Source organism: Phalangium opilio, unplaced genomic scaffold (assembly GCF_054372755.1).
Source record: "Phalangium opilio isolate 3A_F unplaced genomic scaffold, DU_Popi_V2 ptg000041l_1, whole genome shotgun sequence".
Classification (NCBI taxonomy): Eukaryota; Metazoa; Arthropoda; class Arachnida; order Opiliones; family Phalangiidae; genus Phalangium; species Phalangium opilio.
Genome location: NW_028324165.1, coordinates 5,978,176 through 5,995,783, shown reverse-complemented (window position 1 = coordinate 5,995,783; position 17,608 = coordinate 5,978,176). Strand labels below are relative to the sequence as shown.

The 17,608-nt window shown below is 37.2% G+C and overlaps 1 protein-coding gene across 8 annotated transcripts; it reads right to left on the bottom strand.

The window, feature by feature from the left end:
- Positions 1-34: 34 nt before the first annotated feature.
- On the bottom strand, positions 35-17,138 carry LOC149679575 (uncharacterized). Of its 8 annotated transcripts, none has more exons than XM_089835393.1 (5): positions 11,360-13,249; positions 10,703-11,303; positions 10,287-10,644; positions 3,144-3,396; positions 35-2,409 (listed from the first exon to the last, which is right to left on the bottom strand). In XM_089835393.1, exons 4-5 carry the CDS (start codon positions 3,346-3,348, stop codon positions 1,358-1,360), a joined length of 1,257 nt encoding a protein of 418 aa, XP_089691519.1. In that variant the 5' UTR covers positions 3,349-3,396; positions 10,287-10,644; positions 10,703-11,303; positions 11,360-13,249; the 3' UTR covers positions 35-1,357. The 8 variants fall into 8 exon arrangements, with proteins under 8 accessions (XP_089691519.1, XP_089691520.1, XP_089691517.1 ...); XM_089835394.1 differs by having other exon boundaries at positions 10,703-10,843; positions 13,115-13,222; XM_089835391.1 differs by lacking the exons at positions 10,287-10,644; positions 10,703-11,303 and having other exon boundaries at positions 35-2,328; positions 3,144-3,391; positions 13,115-17,138.
- Positions 17,139-17,608: the final 470 nt, after the last annotated feature.

Below are 17,608 nucleotides of genomic sequence, written 5' to 3'. Positions count from 1 at the left end.
TGGTCGTGTAGCTCCGTTGTACTCTGAACAAATCCAGATTATATTAAGCTCCGTGATTATGTTGAAAATAAAGGTTTTGTGACTATACAAATGGAGACAAAAGCCTCTCTCCCTGCTAAGACTGAAAAGTTACGGTATAAACTTTAATTCATGGCCATAAAAGGACGATTTATATCGTGAATCGCTTCTACAGCTTCCGTAAACACATTTCTTCTTCTTCCCCTTTTTACAAACTAACTGATTGTAATCGCAATCCATTTTAATTTTTAAAATTGTACCAATTGTTATAGCAATTAAACATTAAAAAGTCCAAGGCTTATGTCTTTATACGAACGAGTGAAAGCGGCCATCTTTGTTGTTTACATAGGCTCCCCTTTTTTACCAGTGAAAACCGAGGGGGGGGGTTAATAATGTGCCCCTTTTTATGGACAAATAGAATCTACGTTTCCTAAGGGCCTTTACAGTACTTGAGGGGAAGGAAGTTTCCTCTCCCTGTTAATAGAAGCTCCGTGATTTCATTGATAGCTGGACCGAAACGCGCGCGAAACTGAGTATTTAAAATTCTAAGCGCGAGAAAATGAACATTTCAAATCAGTCTGGGAAATAGCACACTTCCTCTGGTCCAAAACCAGTTTATTAATTGCTTGGACTAGTTTTTTAATTCAAAAAGTGGGGTTACTGGTCCTCGGAACCAGTTTATTAATTGCAAATCTATAGGAGAACAAAGGCTGGGACCACTCCGGAGACCAGTTTATTATTTAGGACACTAGGTGGGGGGGGGGTCACTGGTCCCAAGGACTAGTTTAAAAATTATCCTTATTTCCCAGACTGTTTCAAATTATTTAGGTCCAGCTAATAGCGCCTCAGGTGAGAGAATTTGGCAATTTAAATTGCCAAAAAAAAATAATAAAAATCGGCGCCGCGCACAGGCCTTGATCAACGTAGGCAACGGATCAAGAACCCATAAACGGCACAAGAACGCGTGAGCTGGCCTTTTTTCGTAGTGTCTATTTCGGCCAGTTATTTTTTTCAAGTTTTATTGATTTTAAATATTATGGTTTTGATATAATGTAACCACGAATAGTGGGGCTCCGTAAAACTGATATTACAGCACTATGATCTTCTAAACGCGCGTAAAAATCGTGGTTCCTTAGCGTTCCAATTTCTTATATGGGATAAGGGCATTGAAATTAACGCGAAGATGTTGGAGGGCTTTTCAAACATACAAAAGAGAGAAAAAATTAATATCGCCGAACTTTTAAAGCTTTTGCGACCGCTTGTGAAAGATTAAAGCTCGAATTTAAGCTCTCACTAATGTAAATAAGTAGTTTTTAATGATAGTTAAATGAAAATTAGTTTATCTCTGGGTAATTTGATCCAACAACACAATATAAGTGAAAACCATTCCGCCTACCGTCAAAATAATGTTCCTCTTAATAACGAAAACATTATAACCGGTCAAATTAACATTAGCGCAATTCAAACTCGACAAAAACAATATAGTATTTTGATGCACCAACTTATCCGCGGTTTTGAGTCGGTACGAGAAACTTTGAACAACTCTTTGCATGTCTTCGCAAGCGTCATTAACAGCTGATGCTCCTGATGCCATCGAAATAAAAAAGACGCAGTAGATGGTTCCCACAACCAAATAAATAGCTCCCGCTTCGTACGAATGACCTTGCGTTATGTTTTGTATCGCAACGGGGAAATACAATACTAACCTATGAACCATATCACCAAACCAATAAAAAACAATCGGCGCGTATGTTAAATCAACTTTTCGAACAAGCGACGCGAAATTTTCCCAAGCTATCATCATTCTCATGACGGTATCGGAATTAATTTCAGTTTCACTGGACCATTCTTTAAACTTTCGTACCATTTGGTTAATTTTGACGTTCATTTGGTGACAAAGTAAGACGTAGATCATTATAGAAACCGAACAGATGAATCTAGTGATGACGTAAGACACAGAGACTAGTACTCGCAAACCGTAGACAATCACCCAAGAATAATTAGACCAGTCTATTCCAAATACCTTTTGCAAACGGATTTGGGTTGGCAAAACGGAAGTGATACCTAGCGTACAATGGACGGCAAGAATAGTAACGTATGTTAAAGAAAGGGCTGTTAGGTATCTAACGCGTCGCGTCACTCGCTGACATTCTTCAGAATTGAATGGTTGTAAAATGTTCCAGTTGACAAGAAATAACTTTTCAATTTGGAATTGGTGTTTTAGAAAGTTGATTGAAGTTGCGATTCCCGTTACTAGTTCGAAAACGTCGCTGATAGCGATGGGAACTTTACTGATGCCTTCAAAAATCGCTTTGGAAACGGATACCAGCATCTTGTAGGTTAGACCCGAGTAGATGATTAGCAGAAGTACGAAACAACGAAATGGAATACCTAATTTAAAAAGAAAATGAAACGCTGTTTTAACTATCATTAAAAAAAGCGCTACGAAAACAACCGGTTGCGAGGTCAAAGAGCCCTTTGTCAATTTTTGAAAAGGAGCTTCAAAACTGATGTCCATCGCGACATACTAATTGAGGATGTCAATGCACACGGCTCAAGCATTTTCAGCTCCTGTGAGGCTGTGACATATAGACCATTTTTATGTAACCAGAAGGGGATAATAGAAGAAGGATGACACTCTGTATCCTTTTAATACTTAAGTTATGTAACATGATTCTTCCCAGGCCAACCCTTTTTGTTTGCTCATCAAACTTCAGATGGGCATCGTACCGTGCTAGCGTGAATTCTATAACTGTTTGGCCAGTACTAAATCCTCAGCAATCAACCCACAAACCTTGATTGTCTTGACGTGGGACAAAAACCCACAAGCGCATGCGCCTTGGCAAATAGTTAAGCGATAATAGAGTAATGACGACGGAACTATTTATCGGGTATGTGATTCGGTTTAGCAACTTTGCTCCAAATGTAAAATGATGTTGGGAAGAATCATGTTTCAATTACCCCCTCTTTGTACACTTCTGATTTAACTTATCCATTAACTAAATTGGCAATTATTGGAAATAAAAATCTACAAACAGAACATAGTGAGAAATTAACCTAGATTAGATTATAAGAACCGAAACCTATTGTTCGAAATACCAATTTTATTGTTAATTAAATCCTACCTTTAAAATTGAACTTCCCTTCCTCTGACTTTCTGACCTTCCACAATCCAATAATTTTAAACTGAGACGAAAATGGTTTCATCAGTTGCGTTCCAGTTAAATTGGCCGTTTTGGGTACCAATGACGCTCTCCTACTTGTCGTGGTAAAATCGCTTGGTTTAGGGGGCACTAGCCGTTCCATTATATCGTACATATCTTGTTCCATCGACACGCAGAAAAGACTCAGAGTCCCTATCGAAAGAGACGCTCTGTACTGGGATTCAAAAAAGAAGCAAAATTAATTTCGAATTCAATGTCGTTGATACATGCATTTTCCTTATAAAGTGGCAAAAACTAATCGATAGATCTTCTACAAGTCTATTATGAAAAAAGCCTTAAACACATGTCACTTTTCACATCACGAGCCGAACACGTGGTAGGCCTATCCGATAGCCTTTAGAAAATACAGCTTTGAAACAATAGATTTATACATACAAAGACAATGTTTTGGTTGTCACACGCATATTTATTTACCTTGAAAAACATTATTGTTCAATCGATGTTTATGTTTGTATATCGTGTGTTGGTGTAATGAAATCAAAAGTGCGTCTATTTTTGGCTACAATATATTTTTATTTACATTAACAGGAACATAAATTTGCATTATGTAGCGGAATGAGATTGTTAAACAGAAACACACTAGCGTCTCTTCAGGCGACAGTTTAATTTATTACGTTTCTCATATGTCATTCCTTGTTCAAATCTTTGTAAGCCGTGTCAAACATATGAAATATACAGGTTGTTTCTAAGAAGTCTGCCATAATTTAAAGGCATTTAGTTTCAAAAGTACAGGCCCCCAAAACATTGACTCCTAAAATTAACAAGGAAATTGGCACGCATGTGGAGAGTAAGACATATCAGAGTGCCCATCTTGTTTAGACAATTTCAGTAGCCTCCAATCTAAGAACGGTATTGAGCCTTTATCTAATAGAAGTGTACGTTTAAAGGCAGAAGTGTGCCTAAGCCGGTAATGTAAAGTAGTTCAAAGTGTCATAGCACAAGAGTTTGAAGTTGATGTATCTTTTATTCGTACAAATTTAACATCGTTATTTAAATGTATTGTTCAAATGTTCACTCTTGTGTTATTACACTTTGAACTACTTTACATTACCAGCATAGGCACACTTCCAAATTTAAACTTACACATCTGCTAAATAAAGGCTCATTAACGTTCTTCGGTTGGAAGCTATTGAAATTGTCTAAAGAAGATGGGCACTCTGATATATCTTACTCTCCACATGTGTGCCACTCCTTGTTTTAGGGGCCAATGTTTGGGAGCCCGTACTTTCAAAACTAAATATTTTTAGACCTAATGTTCTGTGACACTTTTCACTCAGTCTAACCCTTTAATTTATGGCAAATTTATGAGAAACACCATTTGGTTTTTAATTCTGGTAGGTGTTTAAATGGGAAATAAAGAAGATTGCAAATTTTTCACAAACGTTATATTTCTACTCTATAAATTTCACAAAACATTAGTTCTAAATGCTTAAAGTTTACTAAACCTTTACTTTTCACCACCTTCGTTTCACTTAAATTTTGAAGTACACTTACTTAATTTGAGAAAAATGTTACAATACAACAGCAATGGCTAAGTTTTACAAATTGCTATTTATTTAGTACGATACCTAATTAATTATTTGTTAAATTGCAAAGTCAATTCATTAGCAGTACTAAATTAAATTTAATTACTTAAGTATTTGCTTAATTATCATCATATAACTGAGAGCCATCCCCAAAGCTGTCAACAAAATGTATCTTCTAATTATGAAACAATTCCAACCAGTTAAGTGTATATTAGGATTATTAAAACTAGAAATTAATATTATGGCATTATTGTAAACTAAATTATCAGCTTGAAATGGCAACCTGCAACATAAAGAGCGTACGCTATGTTGTAAGTTATCAACCATATCAGATATACCAGCAGCCGACAACGTAATCACCGTCATCAAAACAAGATAAAAACACACCAATATCAAATAAATAGTTCCAAACATCAAATTTTTGGTCGTTTGATTCCCTGATAAATATTCCAAAGCTTGTAAAGTGTAGAAAATCATTCTATGCATCAAATCGGCGTACCACAAAGCGACAACCCCTGAGTAAATATCGTCCGCTTCAGTTACAACCGTGCAGAATCCGTCCCACAATGATACCAAGTACTTCATAGTTTCTGGTTTGATATGGCCTACGTCCGAAACGTCTTTGTAAAGCTTACTCAATTTTTTCAATTTGACGTTCATTTGCAAACACAACGATACGTAAAATACCATAGACAATACGCAAAGAAATCTGGTTAGATTATACGCTAAAAACATCACGACCCTTATGGCAATTTTAACCGACTTAACATCTTTTCCAGTAAAATAACTGACGGTTTTAGTTACCATCGAGTCGTCAATTAAATTCAGGCTGCATATTGAATAGCCGCATAATGATGTAAGGTAAAACCAGGGCAATATGCACAAAAGAACATTACGTCGTCTGATACCCATAATCTCCAAATTTGAAAAGTTTTCGACGGAATTCCAACTCAGTTGAAAGGCATTAACAATACGATCTCGATTGTACAGAAAATGTCCAATTGTACCGTATGCCACGACCATTTCAAATATGTCACTTACGGCGCCTGTAATTTTGGACATACCGTAGATTTGTAACGTAAACCATACGCTGCAAATAAGTTTTATGGCGATACCAAGTAGTAGATAAAATAGTAGTAAAATTCCTCTTGGTTTTAGCTTGCGGTAGATGGCTTCCGTTTGCGCTTGTGTTATGTCTTTCCATAGTCCAAGTACGCGGAAATGACTTAAAATTGGTTCCATTGTTTGGTTTTTTCCTGGAGATGCCTCAGTACGACTTGAAGTCGTATTACGAGCCATTCCATTTGAATTTCTGCTGTGTTTGCGATACGGATTGTTGTCTAATCGTGTCGACATTTTATAAAGTCTTGATTTCTTGTGCGTTGTGTCCGAGCGAGAACTTCGCAGTTTGGCTTTTTACTGTGTTCGTTTATGGTGGGATATTTTTAACTGTTTTCGTTACCACTATTAATTTAGGCTTAACCCGTTTGACAGGTGATGTGTTCACACGGCTTTTATGGCGATGTTTACCATCCGAAACCTCTTAAAATGTTATAATGGATATGGTCCCCAGAGGTAAATTAAAACAGAAATTTTCAAGCAATAAGATAAAATACAACAATTGAATGGTCTTTCGGGTTCGATTTGTTGCCATCTTTTTAAATGGCGGTCAGAAATTAAAAACACCTTCTTTATGGAATAATGTCCGCACGAAAAGTAATAAAAAATGTCCCGACGGGCTGACGGGCAACGCCGAGTGCCTTCGCTCACAGGGTGCTACTAAAATATTAGTCATCAGTAAAATCTACCCATTCTTTACATCATTTTCATGGAAGTTCTTATTACACGCGAGCAACGCCGCGGGTAACAGCTAGTACTTAATAGGCTAACTTTAAGTTAATATATTTCTGCATAGACTTTAGTGGTTATTGAATTATGAGATCGGTGTTTTTGTCTAAAGCGAGGTTGACTGATGGTGTGAATTGATTCAGTCGATAAATTTGTTATTGATAGGCGTTCTCGTGTGGTGGAAACCAAAGTGGAAGGCTTTTCTATTATAAAAACATTAATCTTTATAGTTCAGAATATGCACTAGACTGAAATCTACCAACATCATTAATTCAAGCTATTTCGAGAGATCTAATACTTTATTTTCGTTAAGTTCAAGTTTGATAGTGTAAACACTTAAAACCTTTTTATAGGGAATATGATTGTCCTTCTGTCGGCGATGATTACATTCGAGAGTTTAAGCACGACTGCTCGGGCTATAGAAGTTCCTACTAGGGATAGATTTAATTTTATAAGTAGGAATGGAGAACGGTTAGTATTTACTTCAGTGCGACTCATAGCCCAGTATAGATCCCCTCCCTCCAACACGTAACGAAAAGTTTAAATTATCTTATTGGCTCACTTAAACTACGTTTCGATGACGCTACGGAGGGGGACGGCGAAAAATACGTCATTCCTTTTACCTCTGTTGCTATGACCCGCCTCTTCTTTCATACCCCCGTCCCGTTGAAGGGGGTCCGGGACTATGACGCGCGCCCAGATTACTCTGTTCTCCATTCCAGGGGCGGACTGGCCACGGGGGCTGGTGGGCAATATCCCACGGGGCCGGAGGCAAAATAAGGGTTTGGGGGCCGGTCGGTCGGCCACGCCGACTGGCCGTGGCGTTGATTTAAATGTCTTAGTACTAACTGTTTGGAAATTTTTATTTTGAATCAATTCAAAAACAGTTTGAAAAAAAAAGATAGGAAAATGGGGAAGAAGCCTCAAGAAGAAGGTTATGAGCTTGCAAGGCAATGCAAGCCATTGGACTTGTATTTTTTCTCTATGATATTAGCAGCCTAGGCGAAAGATAAGCTTTACGACCGCTCTTTACAAATTTACAATCGTAAAAAATTGGTTCCCACCATCCCACGGCCCATGCCAATATGGCCACAGAGAGAAAAGTTTCAAAACATTATGAAAGGCTTTATGGGGAAGGGGGTTTCATATTCGGTAAACAAAGTAAACGTACCAACGTTTTTTGTTGACTCGAAGCGCTTTTCTTTGGATTTCAAGCGAAATAATTATACTGGGTTGATTTTGCGCTCTTCATTAGTTAATTGAACTTAAAAATGCAATTTAAATACCCTTATCCTTACTGCAGTAAACTATGAATACCGACATAAGATTAACCGAAGAAAGGCCTGCCCCACCCGCCTGACCGACTCACGAGTTTCCTATACAATTTCCGGTTTCGTAAGCGTTTTTTCCCGTATTACTTTCGCCATCTCACTGCCTATTCGTTAGATGTTTCAGCTAGCGACCAATAAGACCTTAGCCACACAAACAACACAGCATACAAAGTTTTTAAGAGCATTTGGCAATCTATAGTTTCTTTTGTCATTCCGTGACAAGCTCTCTTTGAAATATTTGTATGGAATTTGCCGAAGTGACATACTTATCGGAGATAAGTTATAAACTTATGACTAACCTATATCTGGCTTACGAATATTTATTAACATTGTCATTTAGCCAAGTTAGCTGCGAAAGAGCATTTTCAAAATTGAAAATGATAAAAAACAGACTGAGATCGTCCCTTGGACAAGAAAATCTTCAAGCTTTGATGTTGATTTCGGTTGAAAGAGAACTACTTAACAACGTACCATTTAGCGATATACATCAGTATGTAGTAAATTTTTCCCAACTAATGAGAAGTATTTTAACATAAAATGCTTTTAATCAAAACAGTGTGAAAATAAAAAGTTGCTACTACTGAAACGATTTTTAATTACTTACTGTCAATTTGAATTGTTAATTACTGTCAATTTAAATTGCTAATTAGTCACATTTAAATGTTATTTAGTAACATTTAAATGTTACTTAGTAACATTTAAATTGATAACTAGTCACATTTAAATTGTTAATTAGTCAGAAATGTTTTAGCCGTTTTACAGGATTTTATGGTTAATTCACCTCATAATGTAAAAGTAAAACGTGGCTGGAGAACGGTTTTGGTCCTTTTGGAAATTGGGGGCCGCTATGATAGGAAATTTTAGGGGCCGCGACCCTTCAATGCCCACCTCACGAAAACGCCGCCAGTCCGCCCCTGCTCCATTCCTACTTATAAAATTAAATCTTTCCTTGTTCCTGTGTATCGTGGAATTTCGAAGTTTTTGCTCGAAAAACCAAAGGACTCAGGCCGTTTTTTGACTCTAATTCTGAAAACACTGGTTAAAATCTCCTGAAATTTTAATGAGATCTGCAAAATGAGGTTTTTCAATTTTGTGCAAAGTTTCAAAAGTTTCCTTCTCATAGTTTTTTGGATAAAAATTAAAACCAAAGGGGTTTCGATTTCACTTGGTTCAAATCTCTTGAAATTTTAGTGAAAGGTATATTGAAGAGTTTTAAATTATGGTGCAAAGTTTCAAAGTTTTAAAACTAATAGTTAATTTCGTATAGTATCCCTAGCTTACCAAATAGGTTGTGATTATGCACAAACATAATTTTAATGAATTTTTTGGAAAACCTCTATTCGTTATAAAACTTTGAAAATTTGCACGTTTTCGGCTAGAAGACGGTAACCTGAACCGTAACCTAACATCACCATAACCTAACTCACTATAATTACAATGTGATTACTCGGTTTTCGTTAAGTTTCTTGAATTGTCTAGTTTCTTATAAAGTCCAAACTTGCCTAGCAACACTGACGGTTCGCAATAAATAGAAACAGAAATGCGTTGGCTATACGTCAAGAAAAATTCCGCCTTGAGCTTGGCAGTCGCTCTTAAAATTCATCAAACACTCCTTAAACAAACTCTGTACGTAACAACTCGATTTCTCAAGAAGAAAGAGCTCTAGCTCTACCCTAGATTTTATCTCGATGTTAATGCAAATAAAATTCTATCATACCAGGAATATATAGATTTCTTCGACTTGGAATCTTTAAGAGGCCATAGACCCCATGCTAATATCTGATTAAAAGTAAGGGGAAGGGCTTAAAACTTCGAAAAACCTCCCGTGCCTCCTTCCTAGCGTTTCATTGGCTATTTCATATACAGTGTCTTTCTGATAGGTCTGCCATAAATTGAAGGGTGTGCTTACGATTAGAACAACTTTTACACTAACAGCTTAGGCACACTTCTACCTTTAAAAGTACAAAGGCTCCTTAACGTTCTTAGATTGGAGCCTATTGAAATTGTCTAAACAAGATGGGTACTCTGATATGTCTTACTCTGGCATTTGGGCTAAATTCCCTTGTTATAGGGGCCAATGTTCCTTCAAAAACTTGCAGAGGTTAACGGTAATAGTTAGTATAGGGCGCTGTAGGTTAGCTGTGGCATAGGGGCTAGCCACCACCCCTCTATGCAATGTAAAGGGACCCCCCTGTAAACAAGCCACAGGCTTAATGAGGAAATCCCTTCATAGACAAAGCCTAGATTATTATTATTATTAATGTTTGGGGGCCCGTACCTCCGAAAATAAATGTTTTAGACCCCGTGTCCTTTAACACTTTTCAATCAGTCTTACTTACTTTATGGCAGTTTCATTAGTATCACGTGGTTTCCAAGTTCAAATGCATTATGCATGACGTCATGGGTGACGGTGTCTACACCTCCCCCTTTAAAGAAACCGGCGGCTCCATTATCACCCCTAGCATGCTGGTTAATCTTCTGGACACGAATTTTACCTTGCCAAAGGCAGGAACCAATCAGACCTAATGCACTAGGTCCCATTGGTTCCTGCCTTTGGTTTAACTAGCCTTTGCCAAGCTTAGCCAACGTGTAGCAGAAAAGGCATCTTTCAGGGGAATCAACGGAGCCGCCCTTTGCTTTAATTCAACCAGAAAACCCCAAGAAATGTCCGTCAAAAGATTCCAAGTTGAAGAATTACTGGTAGGAAGAATAGAATTTAGATTTAAAGTTGAAATAGGAATGTTCGACATATTACCGTAAAAATTTTGAATTTATCCAACGGAAAGATTTATTTCTAATTTTAGGTCCACTTCTTGTTAGGTTGTCTTATATCCAATATATCATTTAGGCCGCGATACAGAAGTACTCGAAATATTCGCCAAATTCCACACATTATCTGATCAACATTAGTAAAAGATGGAAGAAAAGTTCCTAAATATAATTTGAAAAACTATTTTATGAAAGTCTGGATAATATAGCAATTTTATATGTTTTCAAGGTGAAGGTTATTTCTTTGGCAAACATTGGCAAAGACTCTATAGTTTGTGTTTGCTTACTTAAGTGCATTACATGTATCAAAATAGCGTGTTATTTTTAAGTAAAACTTAAGTAATGTAACAGCAATAAGCAAACACTTATCTTTGCTGTAATGCTAAATGCCCCGGTTATAGAGGTTTAACGTGAAATCCAGGCAACTATAAAAACCATATTACTCCATGGTGCCAGAAAGGGATAATAGACGAAGGATGACACACTGTATCCTCTTAATACTTTAGTTATGTAACATGATTCTTCCCAGGCTCATCCTTTTTGTTTGCTCTCCTGCTCATCAAACTTCAGATGGGCATCGCACCGCGCTAGGGTGAATTATATAACTATTTGGTACTAAATCCTCAGCAATCGACACACAAACCTTGATTGTCTTGACGCGGGGCAAAATCCACAAGCACGCCTTGGCAAATTACTTTTGCAAATAATTAAGTGCTAACAGAGTAATGATTAGGGAACTATTTATTAACCTTGCTCCAAATGTTTTGATGTTGTTAAAGAATCATGTTACAATTACCCCGTTTTGTGGTACACTTCTCTCGAAGAGAAGTATTATATACTTTCAGGGATAGATTTATATTTAGAAGTAGGAATGGAGAACAGAGTAATGTGGGCGCGCGTCAAAGTCCCGGACTCCCTTCCCCGGGACGGGGGGGAGTATGAAAGAAGAGGCGGGTCATGGCGACAGAGGTAAAAAGGAATTACGTATTTTTCGCCGTTCCTGTCAGCAACGTCATCAAAACGTAGTTTAAGTGAGCCAATAAGATAATTTAAACTTTTCCTTACGTGTTGGAGGGAGGGACTCTACACTGGGCTATGAGTCGAACTGAAATAAATACTAACCGTTCTCTATTCCTACTTCTAAAATTAAATCTATCCCGGGTACTTTCATTAACGTATTTGATTCAGTGTTGTATATACTTACTGAAGTTGCGTTACTTATGGTAAAGAACTAAAAATCGATTTCTTTAACTGCTATGTAGTTTACATTTAAACGAAAACTAATAAATCTAACCACACCCTTCAAATAACAAACCTATAATATTGCTTAAAACGTCTTTATACCCTAGCCTTTGCCTTGAAAAATATTATTGATTAAAGGAGTTGTGAAATACCCAACAAGTGACTTAAAAACTTTTCAACTTATTTAGATGAGTCAGCTTGACTTGAGTAAACTAGTTGGGTCGTGAACAGAAGTTGAACAAGTTGAATCACCAAATTAAAAATTTATCACTGACCAATTTTGTTTGACTAAACATTTTGACCCATCTAGTTGAGTCTCATCAAAAAAAAACCTCCGTTCGAAGTGGTGACTGACTGATAATCAACGCCTCACTCAAACTGCTTTACCGAGGAAGTTGAAAATTTGTAGAGACGTTACTTGTGTATACATACAAAGATATACATTCACAACCCACGGCCATCTTGAAAAATGGCGGCTAAAAACCTTTCTTAAGGAATAATGACCGTAGTACGTTTCAACCGATACCGATAATTTGATCTATGCACGGACTCAATAATTCATTACCCGTTTGGGGTTGAATATGCCATGACTATATTTTAAAATGGCAGCCACAAAAATATCGAAAAATTCCCTGACAGCCAATTAACACCGGGTCCCTTTGGATTAAATAAACTTGATTGCGACTGGTTCTCTAAAGTTAAGTTGGTTGCAGTTCATCAACTTTTTCGTGCAAAAACCTAGCTACTAGGCCTACAAAACGCAAACGAATTAGTTCATAACACCTTCAAAGAACCGAGTACACTTATCCCCTTTCCCCAACCCTTTTTTAAGGTAAGCTTAGAGCGGTGCCTGATTTCTATCTCGATTAAACCCTACATATATATTCCCTCGATGCGCGAAATTTTACTACACGTATGAAAATCGTAAATCATTAAGCGTTATATGAGAAACCACCTCACGTTGGTTTCCCCGTGGACGTGCACATTGCATACATTACAAGTAATCACTATAGATATTGTCCCCTGTTTCAATATTCCCAATTTCTCAGTGTCCGTGCACTCGAAACCCTGAGAAACTAAACAGCTGACTCGTTTTATAAATAAATGCAGTTGAAAAGCCATATCCTGGTATTTTTATTGTGAAAATTTGTCGTACCTCATTATTATGGAAAAGAGACTCAGTTCAACGGAATCTTCTGGTGTTAAAAGATCCATTAGTTGTTGCGCCATGCCGTCAAGGTACTTGGAGGAAGGTTGTTCTCGGGGTCCGTCCATTGGTGCTCTTGGAATTTGCGATGTACTCGGAGCTGGACGCAAAAACGCTGTTCACGTTGAAGGGTCCCTCGATCACTGCCACGCAATGCAACCCGTTTTGTGCCATTTTAAAGGTATTTTTTTAAAATTCGTTTTAACTTCATTGGTTTCAGGTTAGTGGGTAAGAGTAAAGTGTTTTATCGGCGTTCGTTGAGTTAAGAGACAATATGGTACAGTTAGAATCAGTACTGAACTAAATTGGCTCACTAAGGGCTTGGCAACACTGCACTGAAGTTAAAACTGAGGGAGAGGGATACTCTAGACCCTTTACTTTGAAAACTATCTAAATTTAAAGGAAAAACGTGACTTCTTCCACTCGCTTCATGCGGTAATAAAGCCTCAGATGAAAAATAGACTTATATCTCATAAAAAATTCAAAACATGGCCTAGTAAAGTGATAATGAAAATGAGACCTAAAAAGGATGAAGCCGTTGCATTTTTTGTTCTATTCCAATTGCTACTTTAAAAAATAATGTCAAGTTCCCCAAAACCATTAAATTTTTCGGTGGTGTCAGATCGGAGCCTCCGAAATGAACTAGGCCCATGCGTGTCGCGAAGCGAGAATATTTTTTAAATCAATTTAGTTCGCCGTGGTTTTACGCTTGGGGGCGCTTATTTTACCGTAAAATAAACAAAGTTCAACCCCGTGACCCTGTCGACTGCTTAAGTATTTGGGCCAAGGTCGCGGATTGTAAGTATACGTTTTCATTACTCTTACTGAATTATTTTAATTGAAATAATTTATTTTGTTGTCATCAATACAATCTAACCAAAAGATTCAATAAAAAGGGAATAGTCCCAAAAACATTTACGTTAATTTTAGGATGAAACTTTTCTCTATCATAAAAATTTTATGAGTGACCCCTATAATATCAACGATAGTTTAAGGAAGAGCCCTGTCACAACGGTAATATAAGCGCCATCTCGTACACATATATGGTGAAAATATTTTCCTAAACAAACTGGATATTTCCCCACATAAAATTTGACATGCATGGGCCTAGTTCATTTCGGAGGCTCCGCCATAACCCTATAATATTCTCCATAAAGATGGGTCGAAAACTCGAAACGATACGAGGTATGAGCAAGCGTCCTTTATAAAGGGGACGAAAACTAAGATTTTTGTCCCACGTCAGGACAAGGTTCATTGCCGAGGATTTAGTAAATACCAAACAGTTATAGAATTCACCCTAGTTTGATGAGCAGCAGAGAAAACATGGTAAGCCTGGGAAGAATCATGTTAAATAAATAAAGTATTAAGAGGGTACATAGTGTCATCCTTCTTCCATTATCCCCTTCTGGTAGCACTTAAAGGTTTGGTACTGCGATGGGACAAACCATCAAATAAACTGGCGTGGCCTTTTCTAAAAAGTCAATTACGGTAACTCAACCCCTCGATTATGGCGCTGCAGAACTTGAGACCATAATAAAATTACTTGCCCCCTCCTCCTGTTCCAACGCTGCACAGTCGATGGAAAAAGCAAGAAACTGTTGTGACGCGAAATCTTCATCTGTTGTCTCATACTAGTACAATCTAATCCTTGAATTTATGTACCTTAAAAGAACGGCCCTTTTTCTAAAAAACAGAAGGGAAAATATATATATAAAAAAAAATTAATGTAAAAGTAATTAGCATTATCAAGAAGTGATATCTAGTTTATTAGGGAGAAGGTATAAGACGCCTAAGTATTCGCTCGCCATAGTCCCAGTCCCCCTTTCAAAATACAAGGGGGGACGTAAGCATTATCAAGAAGTGATATCTAGGGAGAAGGTATAAGATGCCGAAGTATTCGCGCGCCATAGTCCCAGTCCCCCTTTCAAAATACAAGGTAAAAGGAGGCCGGGCTATTCCTCAGTCGGAAAATACGTAAGTTTCGTCATTCGCGTCGCGCTGACGTGAGTTTTCAAGAACCAATGAGATGCTGGTTGTAATTTAGAGGCGGGGATTAACTCCGTACGTACGTTTGGACTGGAGATAAATAATCACTTCTTGGCATTATCTTAAAAACGCTGACTACTGCCTCGCCATTCGTTTAGAACTGTCTGCTAGCCAGAACCGGCTCGGGATTGGTTCAACTTCCTTAACTTCTGTCAACCTCTCCTATACGCGCTCCCAGCTTTCCATATTGTGTTCTAAAATATTTATTTATTTATTTACAGTTCTAGGACTCTGGAAGAAACACGTAATAAACATAAACATCGAATCCAAGAAACCCTGGAAAGGTTTGAAGATACGGTGCTGGATTTTTCTGACAATCTTATTCGCCCTTATGGTATTCAAAGTAGCCACTGCCATTAGCTACGCTCTAACATACGGCATAAAAGTAGCTCCTACAGCCATCAGCGATACTTTTGAACTAGTTGTCGGTTTGGGAACTACCGTTCACTTATTCAAAAACCAAACTAGAATCAGTTCATCTTTCAACAAGAACTGGACAATGTTAAAACCATTCCCACGTTCGCGCATTGTGACTTTGAAACGTAAAGCGATATTCTTGGTGATACTAGCGTGGATTTATTTCGTACTACTTTTAGGACAGGCTATCGCTGTCATTTGGATAACACCGAGCCCTATGATGAAATATTATTTCTTCAAGAATTGTGAAGGCTGTCCGATTATTATGGGATATATTATACGTACATCCAGGGGCGTGGCTTACTGTTTTGTTAGATTCATTTGCGTATTGAATATAGTACTATACGTAATGCTGTGCTTACAATTAAAAGAAACATTGAAACAATTGCTGACCCATTTCGAAGATTGTTCAAATCGTGATCGAATTAACACAAACCATATTGTTGAACTGATGCAAATATGGGACGCTTTCTCCTCATTGGTTAAGGATATTGATAACACATACTCGGCGGTTGTGTTTTTGTGGTACAGTGATTTGTTGCATCGTATTGTACATTATTTTCCAACTGGGATTGACATGTTCGGTAATGGTAATGTATTGGATGGATCTGTTTTGGCAACTTTGGCAATCTTTTACTCTTTTTTGTTTATATCGATCACCATATCGGCCTCGTCCATTGCCGATTGCAGCGAGGATCTGTTGCATTTGTTGCGTAGAATGACTTGTAAACTGCAACAGCAAGATCCTTATGTTTATAACAATATGGTCATTTTAATGTCAACTTTGAATTATCGCAATGTTTATTTAACCGGTTGGGATTGTTTCGCAATAAGGAAGTATTTGATATTGACTGTCTTAGGAATGGTTATGACGTATATTGTTTTAATTAATCAAATTATTCATAGTTAGTATCGTATGCGTAATTCGACTAGACCGAGAAAGAAAACAACAGTAAGTCATGCCTCTATCCTATTACAATTTGGATTACACCAGCATAGACAATGCCGATACGGTAGAACCATACTTATACATTATAGGGTTAGGTTAGTATTCAAATTTAAAGGGTCTTTGGCATGATATTTACGGGAAGATATTGAGTACGTTGTTTTACAAAACTCTACAGAACTATAGTCTAATTTTCTGAAAATAGACGGCCTATAATTGTTAGTGATTAATGTCTCAAAAATGACTGCCATTGTAACAAATGCATAAATTTAATTAATTATTGCATTATTTTGTATTAATTTAAGTTAAAAATAAATAAAGATTTTATATTCAAGGGTGTTTCTAAATTTGAACTTAATTTAATTTCTTATTTTTATAGGTCATTCGATAGATGAATTTCGATTCTTGTTTCAATAAACTGTGTTTAAAACACACCGTCAAAACTCATGTTGAGTATATTGTTTCAGGGATAGATGTAATTTCAGAAGCAGGAATAGAGAACGGTTAGTATTTACTTCAGTCCTACTCATAGCCGAGTAAAGAGCCCCTTTCTCCAACACGTAACTAAAATTTTAAATTATCTTATTGGCTCACTGTTCTGATGACGTTGCTGACAAGAACGGAAAAAAATACGTAATTCCTTTTTATCTCTATCGCTATGACCCGCCTCTTCTTTCATACCCCCCCTCCCGTGGAAGGGGGTCCGGGACTTAGAAGCGCGCCCAGATTACTCTGTCCTTCATTCCTGCCTGCTTCTAAAATTACATCTATCCCTGATTGTTTACAAAAGATAGGATTTAAATGTAGCTAACGTTTTCAGAATTGATATTTTAATTTTGAAGATTTTATTTAATCTCATGAATATATTGGAATATTAGTTGTAAATGGGGAAGGATATTCATAAGAGTATCGAAATTCTTCAAGTTCCTCAACCCCTATTAAACGGGTTTGCGAGAACACGCTTCGATTACCCTGGTTACATTTTAATGTAGTCTGTTCTTTGATATCTTTCCCGGATTTATCTTACTCACGCA